General features: G+C 42.8%; 1 protein-coding gene across 1 annotated transcript; it reads right to left on the bottom strand.

Annotated features, from left to right (window-relative positions):
- Nucleotides 1–10,596: 10,596 nt before the first annotated feature.
- Nucleotides 10,597–17,754, bottom strand: PTTG1 (PTTG1 regulator of sister chromatid separation, securin). The gene is made up of 5 exons (XM_079702588.1): nucleotides 17,660–17,754; nucleotides 17,127–17,311; nucleotides 15,684–15,777; nucleotides 11,497–11,655; nucleotides 10,597–10,744 (listed from the first exon to the last, which is right to left on the bottom strand). Exons 1-5 carry the CDS (start codon nucleotides 17,748–17,750, stop codon nucleotides 10,665–10,667), a joined length of 609 nt encoding a protein of 202 aa, XP_079558714.1. The 5' UTR covers nucleotides 17,751–17,754; the 3' UTR covers nucleotides 10,597–10,664.
- Between the last annotated feature and the right edge of the window lie 816 nt (nucleotides 17,755–18,570).

Here is an 18,570-nt window from a genome sequence, read left to right as displayed (position 1 = left end):
TCAGGCAGAGCCTCCAGGACCAGGGAAACAAGTTCAGATGTCACCTGAGGCATGATGGGAATCTACTTAGATTACAATCTAAGCAGGGGATTCACAATTAGATTTGCCTTTTCAAATGTCACTCTGGTCAATGATCTGAATGGACTGGAAGGGGCATGAGCAAAAGCTGAATGACCAATTAGAGGGCTCTGGTCAGCATACGAGATAACGGCTTGCATTGGAGGGATGGGAAAGAAGTGAGCAAACTAGAAACATAGAGTAGAAGCAGAACCATCAGGTTTGGTTTGGGATGAGTAAATGCCATTTACTGAGATAGAGAAGGCTAGCAAAAGGCAGATTTGGGAGGGGAGAACCAAGAGTTCTAATTTAAACGTGTTAGATTTGAGATCTCAAGTAAGCAACTATAGATAGGGGTGTTGGAGTTCAGGGGAGAGACCTGGGTTAGAGACACAAACGTGGGTTAGAGATACAAACGCAGTACAGAGGTGGGATTCTAAACCACAGCAGTAGATAAGATCACAGGGGAGGGTTTGTAGAGTGAGAAAAGAGGCCAACACTGAGCCCTTACAATCTGACATTTAAGAAAGATGTGGAGATAAGGATTTTTAGAGATGGAGTTGAGACTAGAGAAGCTGCAAAAAATAAAATAAAAAGGAGAAGACAGTGATAACTGACGCAGAGCACAAGTGAAGGGACACTTCTTTTGCAAGATGCAGGCAGCTTATAGAATAAATGATAGCAAGATGAGAGCATTCCTGACTGTTGGCAGGAGCCAGTCTCTGCAAGGAGGAGGTACAGTACCCAAGAGGCAGGGGTGCTGGGGAAAAAGGTACAAGTTTAGAGAGTAGAGAAGGTATGAAAACAGTTGACTCAAAGTGGGAGAATGAATATGAGTGTCAAACTGTCAGGCAGTATTGTGTGCCCAGGTCAGCTCCTAAAGTTAGTTGATCCTGAATCTTAGGGATGCCAATTGGCCCAGAGGGTGGGGTTTTCTCCAGGAATGATCTTCATTTCTCAAAAGGCACTAATACCAAAGTACCAGGACTTCCTTGGTGGCGCAGTGGTTAAGAATCGCCTGCCAATGCAGGGGACACGGGTTCGAGCCCTCGTCTGGGAAGATCCCACATGCCACAGAGCAACTAAGCCCGTGCGCCACAACTACTGAGCCTGCACTCTAGAGCCCGCATGCCACAACTACTGAAGCCTGCACGCCTAGAGCCCGTGCTCCACAACAAGAGAGGCCACTGCAATGAGAAGCCTGCGCACGGCAACGAAGAGTAGCCCCCGCTCGCCGCAATTAGAGAAAGCCCGTGCACCGCAACGAAGAGTAGCCCCCGCTCGCCACAACCAGAGAAAAGCCCGCGTGCAGCAACGAAGACCCAACGCAGCCATAAATAAATAAATAAATTAGAGAAAAAAAAAAAAACAAGTACCACATCCCACCCCTAGCCTCCTTTGAGGCTGTTTCAGAATCAGCTGCACGATCCCCAACTCAAGTCACAAACCAGGTATTCAGACATCCTTAAGTATCCAGATATCTTAGGAGCAGGTATCAAGGTAAGGCTAAAACCTGATGCCCACAACTCCACAATGAGGTCTGTGGGGAATTAGCAAGAGGAAGGCAATCTCTCCAGACTCCAGGCTCTCAAGGTACCAGAGGGAAGGGCGTTTTCTCTTTCTTTAAATGGTATAATCCTATTAATATACAAATTTTCATAAATTTAAACTATGCTAATCTCCCGTATTCATACACACACAGGATAATCCTAATAAGAGATGAACACATAGCTTTACAGATAATTTTTATACCCCCAAATAAACCTAACTGTAATAGTAACTAAAACTCACAGAGGCTTACTCCTTGACGAACCTATTTTGGGTGTTCATGCATTAGCTCATATAATCCTCCTGAAAACCTGCCCAAGGTCACAGAATAAGTTGCTGAGCCAGGATCTGATTTTTGAGGCTATACTCCTCACCACTATGCTTTCCTGTCTCATGTAAGCATATATGTATTTAAATAAAAGTGATCCTAAAGACTGTTCTATGACCCACATTGTACACCAAAAAAGTTCCATGTCTACATGTCTTTCCATGTCTACATATGTAGATCTACTTTGTCCTTTTTAATGAGCACATTTTACTCCAGTGTTTAACTGTATCATGTTTTCCCATTATAAACTATGCAGCAACAAACAGCTTTGTAAACACACCTGGGGACACTTGTATGTTATTTGTTGCTTTTAATCCTTTTTCTTTGTCTTTAATTATTGGGGACACTTGTATGAGGCATTTCCCCACGTACTGTTGATCTTTCCTGTGCCTTCTCCCCATCATTTGTCATCCTGCCAATTCCAATGCCTGGATCCCTCCTGAAGCCTTAGTCTTTTCTCCACTGTCATCTCTTCAAGGTCATTTCATCATCATCCTCTTAATCTGCAACAGACTCCAAATTGGTCTCCCTGTCTCCAGAACGAGGTTCTAAAACACAAACCTGACCTTGTTACTTCCCTCCTTAAAACGTTTCTGGCAGAAGACTATGTCCCAGATGAAGGAACAAGATAAAACCCCAGAAGAACTAAGTGAAGAGGAGATAGGCAATCTACCTGAAAAAGAATTCAGAGTAATGACAGTAAAAATGATACAAGATCTTGGAAAAAGAATGGAGGTACAGATCGAGAAGATACAAGAAATGTTTAACAAAGACCTAGAAGAACTAAAAAACAAACAGAGATGAACAACACAATAACTGAAGTGAAAAATACATTAGAAGGAATCAATAGTAGAATAGCTGAGGAAGAAGAATGGATAAGTGAGCTGGAAGACAGAACGATGAACATCACTGCCACAGAACAGAATAAAGAAAAAAGAACAAAGAGAAATGAGGATGGCCTCAGAGACCTCTGGGAGAACATTAAATGCACCGACATTCGCATTATAGGGGTCCCAGAAGGAGGAGAGAAAGAACCTGAGAAAATATTTGAAAAGCTAATAGTTGAAATATTCCCCAGCACGGGAAAGGAAACAGCCACCCAAGTCCAGGAAGCAAAGAGAGTCCCAGGCAGGATAAACCCAAGGAGGAACATGCCGAGACACAGGGTAATCAAATTGACAATAATTAAAGACAAAGAAAAAGGATTAAAAGCAACAAATAACATATAAGGGAATTCCCATAAGGTTATCAGCTGATTTCTCAGCAGAAACCCTGCAGGCCAGGAGGGAGTGACAAAAGTGAAGAAAGAGAAGAATCTACAACCAAGAATACTCTACCCAGCGAGGCTCTCATTCAGATTCGACAGAGAAATCAAAAGCTTTACGGACGAGCAGAAGCTAAGAGAATTCAGCACCACCAGACCACCTTTGCAACAAATGCTAAAGGAACTTCTCTAGGTGGAAAAGAAAAGGTCACAACTGAAAACAAGAACATTACACGTGGAAAAGACCACTGGTAAAGGCAAATATACAGTAAAGGTAGTAAATCATGTGCACACGAATATGATCTCAAAACAAGCCATTGTGAGACGAGCAGAGCACACGTGCAGGACATTGGAAATGCACTTGAAATTCACAGACCAGCAACTGAAAACAAGCTCGTGTATACACAGACTTCTCTAACAGGACCTCATGGTAACTGCAAACCCAAAATCCACAGTAGATACACACACAAAAAAGAAAAAGGAATCCAAACACCACACTAACGTTAGTCATCCCATCACAAGAGAACAAAAGAGGAGGGATGAAAAAAGACCTCTAAAACAATAACAAAATGGCAATGAGGTACATATAGATAACTATCTTTATAAACATAAACAGATTAAATGCTCCAACCAAAAGACACAGACTGGTTGAACGGATACAAAAACAAGACCCGTATATATGCTGTCTACAAGAGACCCACTTCAGATCTGGGGACACATACAGACTGAAAGTGATGGGATGGAAAAAGTTATTCCATGCAAATGGAACTCAAAAGAAAGCTGGGGTAGCAATACTCATATCAGACGAAATAGACTTTAAAATAAAGACTGTTATGAGGGCTTCCCTGGTGGCGCAGTGGTTGAGAGTCCGCCGACGCAGGGGACACGGGTTCGTGCCCGGTCCGGGAAGATCCCACATGCCACAGAGCGGCTGGGCCCGTGGGCCATGGCCGCTGAGCCTGCGCATCCGGAGCCTGTGCTCCGCAATGGGAGAGGCCGCAACAGTGAGAGGCCCGCGTACCCCCAAAAAAATGAAAAATAAAAAATAAACTCAGAATGGATTAAAGACCTAAATGTAAGACCAGATACTATAAAACTCTTAGAGGAAAACATAGGCAGAACACTCTTTTTTTTTTTTTTGCGGTACGCGGGTCTCTCACTGCTGTGACCTCTCCCGTTGTGGAGCACAGGCTCCAGACGCGCAGGCCCAGCGGCCATGGCTCACGGGCCCAGCCATCCCGCGGCATGTGGGGTCTTCCCTGATTGGGGCACGAACCCGTGTCCCCTGCATTGGCAGGCAGACTCTCAACCACTGTGCCACCAGGGAAGCCCCCGCAGAACACTCTTTGACATAAATCGCAGCAATATCTTTTTCAATCCATCCCCTAGAGTAATGGAAATAGAAACAAAAATAAACCAATGGGACTCAAAAGCTTTTGCACAGCAAAGGAAACTATAAACAAAACAAAAAGACAATCCACAGAATGGGAGAAAATATTTGCAAACAATGCAACGAACAAGGGATTAATCTCTAAACGTTACTAAGAGCTCGTGCAGCTCGCTATCAAAAACAAAATAGTAATCCAATCAAAGAATGAGCCTAAGATCTAAATAGACATTTCTCCAAAAAAGACATACAGATGGCCAAAAAGCACATGAAAAGAAGCTAAACATCACTAATTATTAGAGAAATGAAAATCAAAACTACAATGAGGTATTGCCTCACACCAGTCAGAATGGCCATCATCAAAAAAAAATCTATAAACTGGGCTTCCCTAGTGGTGCAGTGGTTGAGAGTCCGCCTGCCGATGCAGGGGACATGGGTTCGTGTCCCGGGCCGGGAAGATCCCACATGCTGTGGAGTGGCTCGGCCCGTGAGCCATGGCCGCTGAGCCTGCACGTCCGGAGCCTGTGCTCCGCAACGGGAGAGGCCACAACAGTGAGAGGCCCGCGTACCAAAAAAAAAAAAAATCTATAAACAATAAATGCTGGAGAGGGTGTGGAGAAAAGGGTACCCTCCTACACTGTTGGTAGGAATGTAAATTAGTACAGCCACTATGAAAAATAGTATGGAGGTTCCTTAAGAAACTAAAAACAGAGCTACTATATGATCCAGCAATCCCACTTCTGGGCACATATCTGGAGAATAACATGTTTCGAAAGGATACATGCATCTCAATGTTCACTGCAGCACTGTTTACAATAGCCAAGACATGGTAGCAACCTAAATGTCCATCGATAGATGAATGAATAAAGAAAATGTGGTCCATATATACAATGGAGTATTACTCAGTCATTAAAAAGAATGAAATAGGGACTTCCCTGATGGCACAGTGGTTAAGACTCTGCGCTCCCAATGCAGGGGGGCGGGGTTCCATCCCTGGTCAGGGAACTAGATCCCACTTGCATGCCACAACTAAGAAGCCTCTCATGCCGCAACTAAGGAGCCTACCTGCTGCAACCAAGGAGCCCAAGTACTGTAACTAAGAAGCTGGCAAGCTGCAACTAAGGAGCCTGCCTGCCACAACTAAGAAGCCCGCCTGACACAACCAAGGAGCCCAAGTGCCGCAACTAAGAAGCAGGCAAGCCGCAACTAAGAAGCCCACCTGCCACAACTAAGACCCGGTGCAACCAAATTAATTTTTTTTTTTTTTTTTTTTTTTGTGGTACGCAGGCCTCTCACTGCTGTGGCCTCTCCTGTTGTGGAGCACAGGCTCCGGATACGCAGGCTCAGCAGCCATGGCTCACAGGCCCAGCCGCTCCGCGGCATGTGGGATCTTCCCGGACCGGGGCACGAACCCGTGTCCCCTGCATCGGCAGGCGGACTCTCAACCACTGCGCCGCCAGGGAAGCCCCCCCCCTTTTTTTTTTAAAGAACGAAATAATGCCATTTGCAGCAACATGGATGGACCTGGAGATCCATACTAAGTGAAATAAGTCACACAGGGAAAGATAAATATCACATGATTTCGCTTATATGCAAAATCTAAAAAAATGATACAAATGAACACATTTACAAAACAGAAACAGACTCACAGTTTTTTTTTTTTTTTTTGGTGGTACGCGGGCCTCTCACCGCTGTGGCCTCTCCCGCTGCGGAGCACAGGCTCCGGACGCACAGGCTCAGCAGCCATGGCTCACGGGCCCAGCCGCTCCGCGGCATATGGGATCCTCCCAGACCGGGGCACGAACCCGCATCCCCTGCATCGGCAGGCGGACTCTCAACCACTGCGCCACCAGGGAGGCCCCAGACTCACAGTTTTAGAGAACTTATGGTTACAGATGGGGGGTGGGGATAGATTGGGAGTTTGGGATTGACATGCACACACTGCTATATTTTAAATAGATAACCTGGGCTTCCCTGGTGGCGTAGTGGTTGAGAGTCCGCCTGCCGATGCAGGGGACACGGGTTCGTGCCCCGGTCCGGGAAGATCCCATATGCCGCGGAGTGGCTGGGCCCGTGAGCCATGGCCGCTGAGCCTGTGCGTCTGGAGCCTGTGCTCCGCAACAGGAGAGGCCACAACAGTGAGAGGCCCGCGTACCGCAAAAAAATAAATAAATAAATAAAATAAAATAGATAACCAAGAAGGACCTACTGTATAGCACAGGGAACTCTGCTCAATACTCTGTAATAACCTACATAGGAAAAGAATTTGAAAAAGAGTAGATACAGGTATAACTGAATCCCTTTGCTGTGTACCTGAAAGTAGCACAACATTGTTAATCAACTATACTCCAATATAAAACAAAAAAAATTTTTTTTAATTTATGGTGCACCTTGGAAACAGTATATATGATTTCTCTAAGAGCATAAAGAGCTTGTAAGGACTTGAGATGGTATATACAAAAGAGCATTTCTCAATATGGGTCCCTGGAACAGTGCAGAATTTTTTCTCTATTTCAAGGGGAAAATATTAGTGAAATTTGTATTTGCAGATACAAGAAAAAAATTAAACACATCAATAGCACAGAAGGATGATATTCAAAGTGTGTATACTGATACAGGGGCAGCATTTACCAACTAACTACCACATGTATGCTCTTTTCAATAAGTGGTTTTTGCTATATATCTTGTCATAATTTCAAATTTTTCTGTAATGATATTTAATATTTCTAAGTTTGTGTACAGTTTAAGATATATGTATAACTATTGCTGAAAATAAGTGTGTACATTTTAGTTTGCTTTATTATGCAGGAAAATACTATTAAATAAATGATAAATGAAAAACAAAATGAAACCTTTCCATGGCACCAAACACCCCCAGGACAAACTCTAAACCCCTTGCACAGTTCAAAAAGCCATATTGCCCCTGCTTCACTGTCCAGACTCCCTTGTTGCCAAACACACCTAAAGCAGGAAAAAAAACAGAATGGCAGTTTTCACTTAACAAGCTATGTTATCTTGCTTCCTGCCATCTGCAAAAGCTGTTCTCTCTGCCCAGAATGCTTCTCTTCCATCAAGTCTCCATCCACATGTCCCGCCCCAGGAAGCCTTCCCTGTCCTTCCCTAGACTGGGCTGGGGAGTGCTCCCCAACTCCTAGTCCTCCCCACCCCCACATGCATCTTCCTGTATCACAATGGCATTTGATACCTCTCTCCCCACTGGATGCCAGGCACCTGAGGGCAGAGGCAATGTTACTTAACCATGGTAGGCGTAGGCTTGGTCCCTAGCACATGGGGCCTCAATAAATGTAAATGATTAAACTACTGGAAAGAACAAAGTCAACTTAGGACATTTCTGCCATAGTATTGACCCTTCTGGAACTTGGTATAGGGACTAACCTTCCTATATAGGTTAGTTCAGAATTAGTCTCATAGAGAATATCAGCATTAATATATTTAAAAGGCTTTGTGTCCCTGTTGAAGGTTAATTGGCATTTGAAACCTGAAAAATGCCAATGCAAGAATAAGTTAGGTGTGGGACTTCCCTGGTGGTGCAGTGGTTAAGAATCCGCCTGCCAGGGCTTCCCTGGGGGCGCAGTGGTTAAGAGTCTGCCTGCCGATGCAGGGGACACGGGTTCGTGCCCCGGTCCGGGAGGATCCCACATGCCGTGGAGCGGCTGGGCCCGTGAGCCATGGCTGCTGAGCCTGCGCGTCCGGAGCCTGTGCTCCGCAACAGGAGAGGCCACAACAGTGAGAGGCCCGTGTACCGCAAAAAAAAAAAAAAAAAAAGAGTCCGCCTGCCAACGCACGGAGCAACTAAGCCCCTGAGCCACAACTAATGAGCCTGCATGCCACAACTACTGAAGCCCACATGCCTAGAGCCCGTGCTCCACAAGAGAAGCCACCACAATGAGAATCTTGTGCACCGCAACAAAGAGTAGCCCCCGCTCGCCGCAACTAGAGGAAGCCCGTGCGCAGCAACAAAGATCCAACACAGACAAAAATAAATAAATAATTTTTTTTTTTTTAAAAGAAGAAGTTAGGTGTGGATGAACCTTACGTAGGTAAGAGCATGCTTCAGACCCGTGCAGGGGAACTGTGATTGAAAGAAACTTTAACCCTACGGTATTACCGCTTGGACAGATTAGATTTCCAAACAGGGCTTCTTATAAGCTTTCTCAAGTAATGAAGCCAAACACATGCTACTTAATAAACTGTTTACAAACAGCAACAATACCCACAGAAAGAATTATCTAGATTAATGGAAAATCATCTGTTTAAAATTCTCAAAGTCAACAAACATTAAGCACTTTGCGTCTGACTAACAGCAGTGAAGAGAAGATCACTTGTGCCCAGGTCTGACCAAGGACAGTAACTAACTGGGAAAGGACTGACCAGCTGCCTTGCTCCCAGCCCTTTGTTCCCTCCACCACGACAAATCACTTTCCAAAGTTTCTAAATATACTGGAGGGTATGAAAGTCGCTCAAAACTAGGCTTTGCTTTTCAAAGTGGCCCTATTATACCTGAGGATATAAGGTCTAATCCTCTCCCTTAAAGTCAAGTGCCGAGTTGTCTTACTTTATTCTCTTTTAGAAGTCTTTCTACTCATTTCAGAAATCCAGACTGGTTCAGCTATGTTTACAGGGTCAAAGTTTGAAAGTCAGGGGACTTCCCTGGCAGTCCAATAGTTAAGACTCTGCACTTCCAATGCAGGGGCATGGGTTCAATCCAGGGTCAGGGAACTAAGACCCTGCATGCCGAGCAGCACAGCCAAAAAAATTTTTTTCATTTTTCTTAAGTAAATAAAACTAAAAAAAGAAGTTTTAAACTCAGGATCAGAGTCTATATGTGTTCCTAGTGTTTCATGCCTAATATCTTGCAGATTCCTCTAATAACGATGGAAAAGAAAAGGCTCACGTTCTAACTTGACTATAGATGCTACAGATGTTTCAGGAGAAAGCCTTCCTATGTAAGTTAGTATTTAGCAAGGATCAAATTCAATTGGCTGCCTGGCCCAGGCACGTTAAGTGAGTTAAATAGGCTGAGTCACAAAAGAGAGAGTAAGAGGAATACACTTCAGTTCTCCCCTCAAACCATCTCACATAGGGTTCAGAGGACAGAAAACCCACACGCCACATAAAAGGCAGCCACTCTACCAAGTGTTGGAAACAAGGGCCTACTATAAACAGGTCTGCTTTTCCAAGAGAAGCTCTAAAACCAAAGATATGTGAAACTTTTAATTTAAAATGGTGGCAACAATTAATTTTTTTTAACATCATCCAGCCCCCCGCCCAAAAAGAAAAAAAAGAAAATCCATGAGCAATCTGATATTTTGATTCCAATCTCAGTTATGGAATCAAAATACCAGTTCTATCATTTTCTAGCTCTTCGTGTCTTTGATATATCAGTGAACTTCTGAGCTTCACTGTCCTCATCTGAAAAACAGGGTCATGAACATGAAACACGATAATGCTTATTTAAGACTTAAAAACAATTCCCAGCACAGAGTTAGCAAATAAATAGAGTTTCCTATAGGTAGAAAGTGGATCTTACTATCAGTAAATTATCTGCTGTGGTCTTCAAAGAACCCAATTGAAGAGCTCAAGGAGGCAGAATTCTCAGGAGATTCAGAGCCTTTCAAATTCTGATCACTGAATACAGAGTATTGAAGGCATTAGAAACTAAACAGAATCAGCAATAAAGAATGCCTAGCAACAGACACAATGAGCTGGAAGTAGCTCTTCCTATTAAGAGATCTAATAACTGTCACTAGTTAGTGGCCACAAAAAGGTAGTAAAGTACACATGGAGGGGTATATGTTTCAGGGGAAACAGTGGCAGCTTCTAAAATAAGCTGTTAAAACAAAGCAGAGGCTTTCAGGGAAAGTTTTTTAACTCGGACAAACTTCTCTTGTCAGATTATAGACTCTTGTCTGTTAAACACATCTACTAGTTTTCATACTGTTTTAAGCAAATTCCAAACAATACCAACCACAATATTAGGAAGAGTTTGTTAAACAAAGAATTGCTTTATTAATACAAACTATTAATACATACCCACAGACTATAAAGTGCTAAGAAATTTAAATATCTAAGTCATAGCAAACAGGTGGCAATTCAACATCCAGGGTCGACAGAATGCTTGAGGGAGACTGCAACAGATCTAGAAAACAGGAATTTCTTGTTCAATATCTGCAAATCCTCGTGTCCATCAACACACACACTAGTTGTCACTCTTAATCATGAATTCTTGTTTTTCCCTTTGTCTAATGAATCTCTACCCCCGCCCCACCTACACACACACATACCCGCTCTCACTTATTTCTTGGAATGTGGCTGTGGCCACAGAATTAACCTACATTATGAGATAAATCACAGAAGTACCCGAAATTCCATCATCCTTAGAGACCCAAGTAAGGGCCAACAATTATCATTAATGCAATTTAGCAAATAGTGTGAGGTATTCCATCAGAACAAATAGAAAACATACTGATGATGGCTTCTGACCACCAGTTTGAACCAAGACCTCAAACCTTCTGCAGTAAAGGTTTGCCAATCGATGCTATTACGTGGGTCTTGATCCTACACAAGCTTTGGGTGTAGCTTGGAATTCTCATTCCAAGCAAGTTTATTATACTTCAGCTTAAAACCTAAGAAGTTACACACTAAATTTCCTCTGGTTTTGCTTGTATCTAAGACTGTCCAGATTCCAGAATGACAATTTTACTGGGCATTTGGGACTAAAAAGCAGTACCAGTTGAGAATAGTTTTCATTATCCTGAAACCTTATCCCTGCAGTCTGAAGGATACAAATGACTTACAGGCTAACCTTCTGCACAACCTGTCCCCATGGTAATGGAAGTGTTATGACACAGATTGTTTACAGACCTTCTAGAAGGGCACTCGTTCACTTACTAGACTCCCACGGTAGAGGAGGCATCTTCAGAGGTGAAGGGGGGCCCAGGTGTAACAGCTGTTCAAGCTCCCTCTCCTCATCGAGAATCATGAGAGGCACTCCATTCAAGGGCATGTGTGCAATCTGGTGCTCTTCAGGCAGGTCGAAACTCTCGAAATCTGCCACGGAAAAGTACTTTGTCAGGGCAGCATTCCTCAGGGTAGTCAGCTTTCACAAGGCCCATGAGCTCAAACTATTTTTTATAATAATATTAATACCTTTTTCCACTGTGTTGACATTTACAATGATGGTCCAAAAGCAATGGTGTTTAAAACTGCTGTGCACGAATCAAGGCAGTGGCAATAAACTATGCTTAGTAGTCACTATATTCCTCGCTGCCATTCACTTGCAGTAAAAATGTGTTTCACGTAATGTTACTTTACCACATGCAGTAAACAGTACTAATTTTATTAGCTCTCAACCCTTGAGAACATGTCTTTTTAGTATTCTGTATATGATGTGAAGTATGCCATAAAACACATCTACCACATACTGAAGGACCATGGTGTTTTCCAAGAAAAAAAGATTCGTGCAATTATTTGATTTGCAAGCTAAACTAGAGGCCTTATTCCTGGACACAATTTACTTGAAAGAACTGAAAGACAAACTGTGGTAACTAAGCCTTGGATATGTGTTGCACATTTTTCTCCGAGGAATGAAAAGTCTACCACTTAAAGGGAAATGGTATTTGTTGCCAATGATAAAATTCACAATTTCAAGGGGAAAAAAAAACTGGAATATCAGTAAACTTATCTGTAATCATTAGCTTAAGACCTTCCTAATACTGAAGATTTTTCTGATGAGATCAGCGGTGGTATTAATGAGTGTGCTTTTGATACTTCATAATAAAAACATTTCAACATGACCTACATTTCCCAGTGTACCAGTATTTCTAAATGATCAATGGTGATAAATGCAGGATAAAAGATACCTTCAAAATGCAAAACAGACCAATGGATTTTATTGTCAGAGCACACAATGTTTACTGAAATGGTTTTGGATTCCACATTGCAACTATGCCTACAGAAACAGCCACTTGTTGAATTTTAGTGTAATGGCAAAGAAAACTATCTATACTTATCTAAAAGACTTAAAATGCTTCTCTTTCCTAACTACATGTCTGCATAAGGCCAGATTTTCTTCATATACTTCAACCAAAACAAGATGCAACAGACTGCAGAATCCATGTGAATCCAGCTGTTTTATGTTAAGCCAAATTAAGCAAATTTTCAAAAATATAAATATTCTTCTCACAATTTTTTTTTTTTTTTTTTTTTTTTTTGCGGTATGTGGGCCTCTCACTGTTGTGGCCTCTCCCATTGTGGAGCACAGGCTCCGGATGCGCAGGCTCAACGGCCATGGCTCACGGGCCCAGCCGCTCCGCGGCATGTGGGATCTTCCCGGACCGGGGCACGAACCCATGTCCCCTGCATCGGCAGGCGGACTCTCAACCACTGCGCCACCAGGGAAGCCCCTTCTCACAATTTTTACATGTAAAAAAAATTTTGTTTCAAGCTATGTACATTAATGGGTTTGTTTTTTAAACAAATTAATACTTTTTAAATTTCTCAATTTTAATTTCTAATATAGAATACATAAACAACATACAAAAGTTCTTTGGGGTCTTCACTAATTTGTAAGAGTGCAAAAGTCCTAAAACAAATTTAAGAAACGCTGTTTTAGGCAACATTTCTTCTTAAAATCCAAGTGCCTTTCAGATTAGGAATTATTTAAAACTAATTTTTCTTGACAGTAACAAAAGTAGCATTAGAGTCTTGCCTCTTTTCGAAGAGGTAATTCAACGGACAACCTAGAAAAAATGGATAAATTTCTAGAAACATTCAACCTGCCAAGACTGAATCAAGAAGAAACAGACAATTTGAACAGACCAATCACAGTCATAAAACTTAATTTGTAATTTAACAAAACTACCCAAGAGGTTAATTTAAGCATTTTCTCAAAAGCTAAGAACAAAGATGGAGGGAGAACCATCATATTCTGAAGTGCGAAAGTTCTCTAAAGCCTAAATACTAGGCATTAGTCTATTCTTTTTCAAACCTGATAAAGCCCAGAATTCAAAAAGGAATTGAGTGATATGTGACTACTTAATTTAAACACTGAATTGTAAAGGAAAGCATAAACAGACAAAAGACCCCAGAGGAAATAAGTCTGCAACATACAGGGCTAATTACCTTTATCCACAGAGTTCTTTACACACTTACACACACACACACACACACAGTGTAAGTCACAAAAATCAAGAGAAAACAAAGATACAAACAGAAGATAAAAAAACTATAAATGACCCATAGTCAAATATGCTCAGACACACTCATATACCCCAATTTAAAACAATAAAATACCAATTACCTTTCTGATAAAGATTAGAGTTTTAAAACATTTGCAGTTAGATTACAGGGGAAGCAGCCATCCTCATCCACTGAAGGTGGCTTCAATAATTTATGCTCCTATTTTGGAAGGCAATTTAGCAATATCTCTTTCCTCCAACGCAGCATATCGTAGTCCTCTTTCCTGGTCAATATTCATAAATCTACCTCATTTTCCTGAATGGTAATTATTAGAACGGATGTACCACATTTTATCAAAAGTTAATCACACAGCTTTGAGACCCAGCAATCCTTCTTGGAGTTTACTCTCCAGAGAGACTCACAAACTCTCAACAATAATTGCATAATTGTTTTGTAATATATAAAAGCCAGAAACAACCTAGATGTATACTAGTGGAATGATTAAATGCTCTTTGGATCAAAGGGCAAAAAATCCAGCTCAGAAATCTCAAAGGAACTGTGTGATTTGTCCCCACCCCCTCACCAGTACCATCCTTCACCTCTGCCTTTCAGCTTCCCAGAACCACTCCAGTCCTTTTTTCTGCCTCAGGATCTTTGCACACACTTTTATCTGCTACAGTGCTCTTGCCCTGCCCTATCCTTTCTTCACCCAACTATCTCCTTATATCCTTCAAGACTCCACTGTGTGTCACTTCCTGAGAGAACTCTTCCCTGCTCTTACAGGCTAGGTTCAGTCCCCCTAACAGGCCCTGTGTTTCTCCTTGCTCACACTCAAAGTGAGATGATTTGTTCAGTGCCTGACTTTCCCTCCAAATCATGGACTTCTCAGGGTGGGGCCTGTCTTGTTAACCACTGCATCCCAAGCTTATTCGTGCCTGGCGTATGGTAGCCTCTCCTCAAATGTGAGTAAATTAAAGCTTGAAAAGCTGGCTCTGTAACAGAAAATATTTCAGATACGTGTAGCAGGTTGAAGGAGTTAAAAAAAAAAAAAAAAAAAAAAAGCACGTTTTCACTGGCTATGTGGATTTTTCAGGAATTTTTGGGGGGTTTTTTTAGAAATATTTAATGTGCTTGTGGAGAAACAGGACAAGCAAGGGTTGGATTCACAACTTGTATATAGTTAGTATTGCTGACTAAATGCTTTAGCTTAGAAAGAAACTGTTGTGTTTTTTTTAATTAATTTATTTTTTATTTGATTTATTTTTGGTTGTGTTGGGTCTTCGTTGCACGGGCTTTCTCTACTTGTGGCGAGTGGGGGCTACTCTTCGTTGCGGTGTGCAGGCTTCTCATTGCGGTGGCTTCTCTTATTGTGGAGCACGGGCTCTAGGCACGCGTGCTCAGTAGTTGTGGCTCGAGGGCTCTAGAGTGCAGGCTCAGTAGTTGTGGTGCATGGGCTTAGATGCTCTGCAGCATGGGGGATCTGCCCGGACCAGGGCTCAAACCTGCATACCCTGCATTGGCAGGCGGATTCTTAACCACTGAGCCACCAGGGAAGCCCTCAGGCATTGTTCAATTTGACATAGAGCCCTCTTTCTAAATGGTTTGCTAAGAAGACTGTACTCTAACGTTGAACAGGTCTAATCTCCCCCTAGGTGGTTAGCTTTTGAGGACAGGAACAATGTTTTCCACATTTTAGCTCGGATTCCTCTTCTGACCTAAGATTATACCTTACAAATAAATTCACAACAAGTGTATTTGTTCAAAGCAACCCAGATTCAGACAGCCTTGTTACAGTCTTGGATCACATGTCTTATTCATAGCTATATCAAGTTACAGTTGAATTGGATCCTAAGAGAAACTCAAGGCTAAAGCATTTGTGCGATACCAAAAGATATTACCTAATGGGTTGAAGGGAAAGAATTTTTCTATTTCTGGATAGGTGTCATCTGAGGCAGGAACAGAGCTTTTTGCTTTAATGGTCTTCTCGGTCATCTAAAACAACCCAGGAATACATACATTAGTGAGAGTGGAAGCCTTGTCAACTGATTAGTACAAGAGATCATAGGGCTTCTTTAAGACATGTGACTGCTTCACCACATTTTAAATTGTTTTTAATTTCATGCTGACTTCTAAGAAACCATAATCCTTCATTCTCAAAATTACACACAAATACAATTCAGCAAGCAATTCTAATATCATGGCTCAAAAGTTAATTCTAAAATATAAGTATCAGCACCTGTTAGCATAAGTTATCAAAATGCAGAGTGGAGTTAATTCAGAACTAATTGACTCAATCACCCAACCTAACAAAGGAGAAAATAGGCATGAATCACCCAGAATAGAAGCTAATCCTGGAAGCCATTTTTGGCTGTAGGAAATATAATTTTCCGTTGCTGTGTCCATCAGTGTTACCTAAATTATTTGCTTGGCTAATTTTAAAAACCAATTTGTGTTCCTCAAATACACAGAGTAAGAGGCAGCCAAAGACAGCCAAGGACTTTAGAAGCCCACAGTGGATATCTCCTAGTCTGGAATTGGCAGGCAGGCCACAATGGTGGGCCAAAATGGAAGCCTGCATAGTCTTGACTTATGCTTACGTCACATGTGCATGGCTAGAGGAAATCCCTAAGGCAGGGTTTCCCACATTTCAGTTCTGTCAGATTCTCATCACTTTTACTATATCCTTGCAATACTTGCCTTTAACATTTCTCTTACTCAACTCAGTTTTTTTAAAAAGACATCCTTGTCCTAAACCCACACATGTAAGTCTCAGTTTGAGATCAAGTACTAGTTGTTTTTTCCGAATACACATTAAACAAAACAGTTAGTGAAATGAAGTGTTAATCCACAGGCTAAAGTTATCTTTCATAGCCAAGTCCTCTCAGTCTAGGATGCCCTAACCTACAGTTTGTAAACACACATACCAAGGTCAACATGCTACCACGTTATAACCTAAAAAACTGGTGCTTGCTCTGGAAGGAGGGGAGAAGGATGGCAGCACCTGAGCTGTTATATTAGCAACGTGACCTCTTGCAAAATACCCTCCCTCTCAGTACTTTTTAATCTGTAAGTACATTCTACCAATCAATCTGCTTCAAGACACTCATTAAGGGCAGGTGAGGCCAAAAAAATTCACCAGCTGCTACTGAGACATGTGATCTCGAGTTACAGGGGAAGTCCACAAAGACAGTATGATGATTCTCTTCTGCTAATCTATGTCTGCTAGCCTCTATTTCTTTCTATTCACACAGGAGAAAGTCGGGTAGGATGCCAATAGTCATTTTAAGAGTCACAAGTGCTGAAGTGTTTAAACAGCATCTTTATTTAGAGCCAACACTTACCTTTTTGGTAGAGAAGGCTGTCTGTTTCTGCTTGAGGGGTCCATTAGTCTTTATTGACTTTTCTGTAGCTCTGTTAACAGTTCCCAAAGCCTTTCTGGCAGCTTTAGGTAAAGCTGGCGGAGCAGCAAACATTTTGCCAACATGTGGTGTTGAAACCTGAGATCTCCCATCTAAAGCTTTCACTGCTGAAGAAAAAGTCTTACCGTGAGATTATTCCAGCAGTAAACGCCTGTGCAACTTGAAGGCTGACCTTGCCTATAAACGTGGCCTAATTCTCACACCCAAACTTAACCCCTTCTTGACAGTGGCATGTTCCTATGCCTAACAGTACTTCAGTTCAGGACCCTCTTAAATAATCTCATTAAGATACTGAACATGAAAAAGAGACCCATAACAAGAACCTGGCAGTAGCAGTATTGGGTAAACCTGACTCCAATTGCCGGCAAAGTATACTAAATGCCTCCCCCAGCTCCAGGCCACACCCACCACTGATTCACAATACCTGTGTACCTGATTGCCGCCTGTATACTTACAAGGCCCAGACCCCAGCTTCAGCCCGTCCTTTGGAGCCACACGGGTGCCTGGTTCTCCATTTTCCTTGTCAACATAGATCAGAGTAGCCATTCTGGATTACCTAGGGGTGTGAAATACTCATTAAACCCTGGGAGTTAAGGAAGATGAAAGAAGCTAAGGCGTAGCACAGACCCAACTTTCTACCCTGGGCACGTCTATGCAAAAACAAGAGCTAAGCAGAGGGAGAAGCCCGATCTTGGGCCGACAGGCACTTAATCCAGCTCTTAACTCTTGAAGCCTGAGTCAGGGACCCTAAATTCCAGAAGAGTTGGCGGTTTGGGACTGGCACAGGCCCTGCTACCCATCGGAACCGAACCGCTGTGGGTTGCGGACGCAGTCCAAAGGCCGTGGCTCAACCGGCTGGGCGCTACAGACGTCCCGGGGTTAGTCCCAGCCCCCAATTCCCAGACATAAGGACCCCGCTTCCCAGACCCCCACCCCATCCCCGCTTCCTACCCCGCCGGACCCCTCCCGCCCAACCACTCGCGACCACTCCATTCACCCACGTTGGGAGCAACTGCCAAACTCTTCCGAGACACGGTCTCCAGCGGTCGCGCGGGCCTCGGCGTTTAAACCACAACTTACGCCGCTATTGGTTCATCCGTCCAGGAGGCGGGGCAGGAGTGGGCAGGAGGCTCCCGGGAAGAACCAATGGTAGGAACATAAGCTCCCTGGGCTCCGCCCCGAAAGCTTCCCCCGGCAACTTTGTCGCTTGTTTCCTGGGAGGAGAAATAGCAAACCCGCCGACACCTTGATCACGGATTTCTAGTTGTTTTTTAACCTGCTGCCCGCAGAAATAGAAGGGGAGTAAATATGGTCTCCAATTCCAAGAAATAAATAATTATGATGATTATTGTAATACCAAGATACA

The sequence above is a fragment of the Hyperoodon ampullatus genome, assembly GCF_949752795.1.
Source record: "Hyperoodon ampullatus genome assembly, chromosome: 4".
Taxonomy (NCBI): Eukaryota; Metazoa; Chordata; class Mammalia; order Artiodactyla; family Ziphiidae; genus Hyperoodon; species Hyperoodon ampullatus.
This window is presented reverse-complemented; position numbering and strand designations above follow the sequence as displayed.

Bases quoted from the DNA above. Each gene is read 5' to 3' on its own strand.
- PTTG1 (XM_079702588.1), bottom strand. From the start codon at position 17,750: ATGGCTACTCTGATCTATGTTGACAAGGAAAATGGAGAACCAGGCACC. The intron at 17,312-17,659 runs GTAAGTATACAG...CTTTTTCTTCAG, and splicing joins GAAGCTGGGGTCTGGGCCTT to CAGTGAAAGCTTTAGATGGG. The intron at 11,656-15,683 runs GTAATATCTTTT...TTTCCGTGGCAG, and splicing joins CTTTCCCTTCAACCCATTAG to ATTTCGAGAGTTTCGACCTG.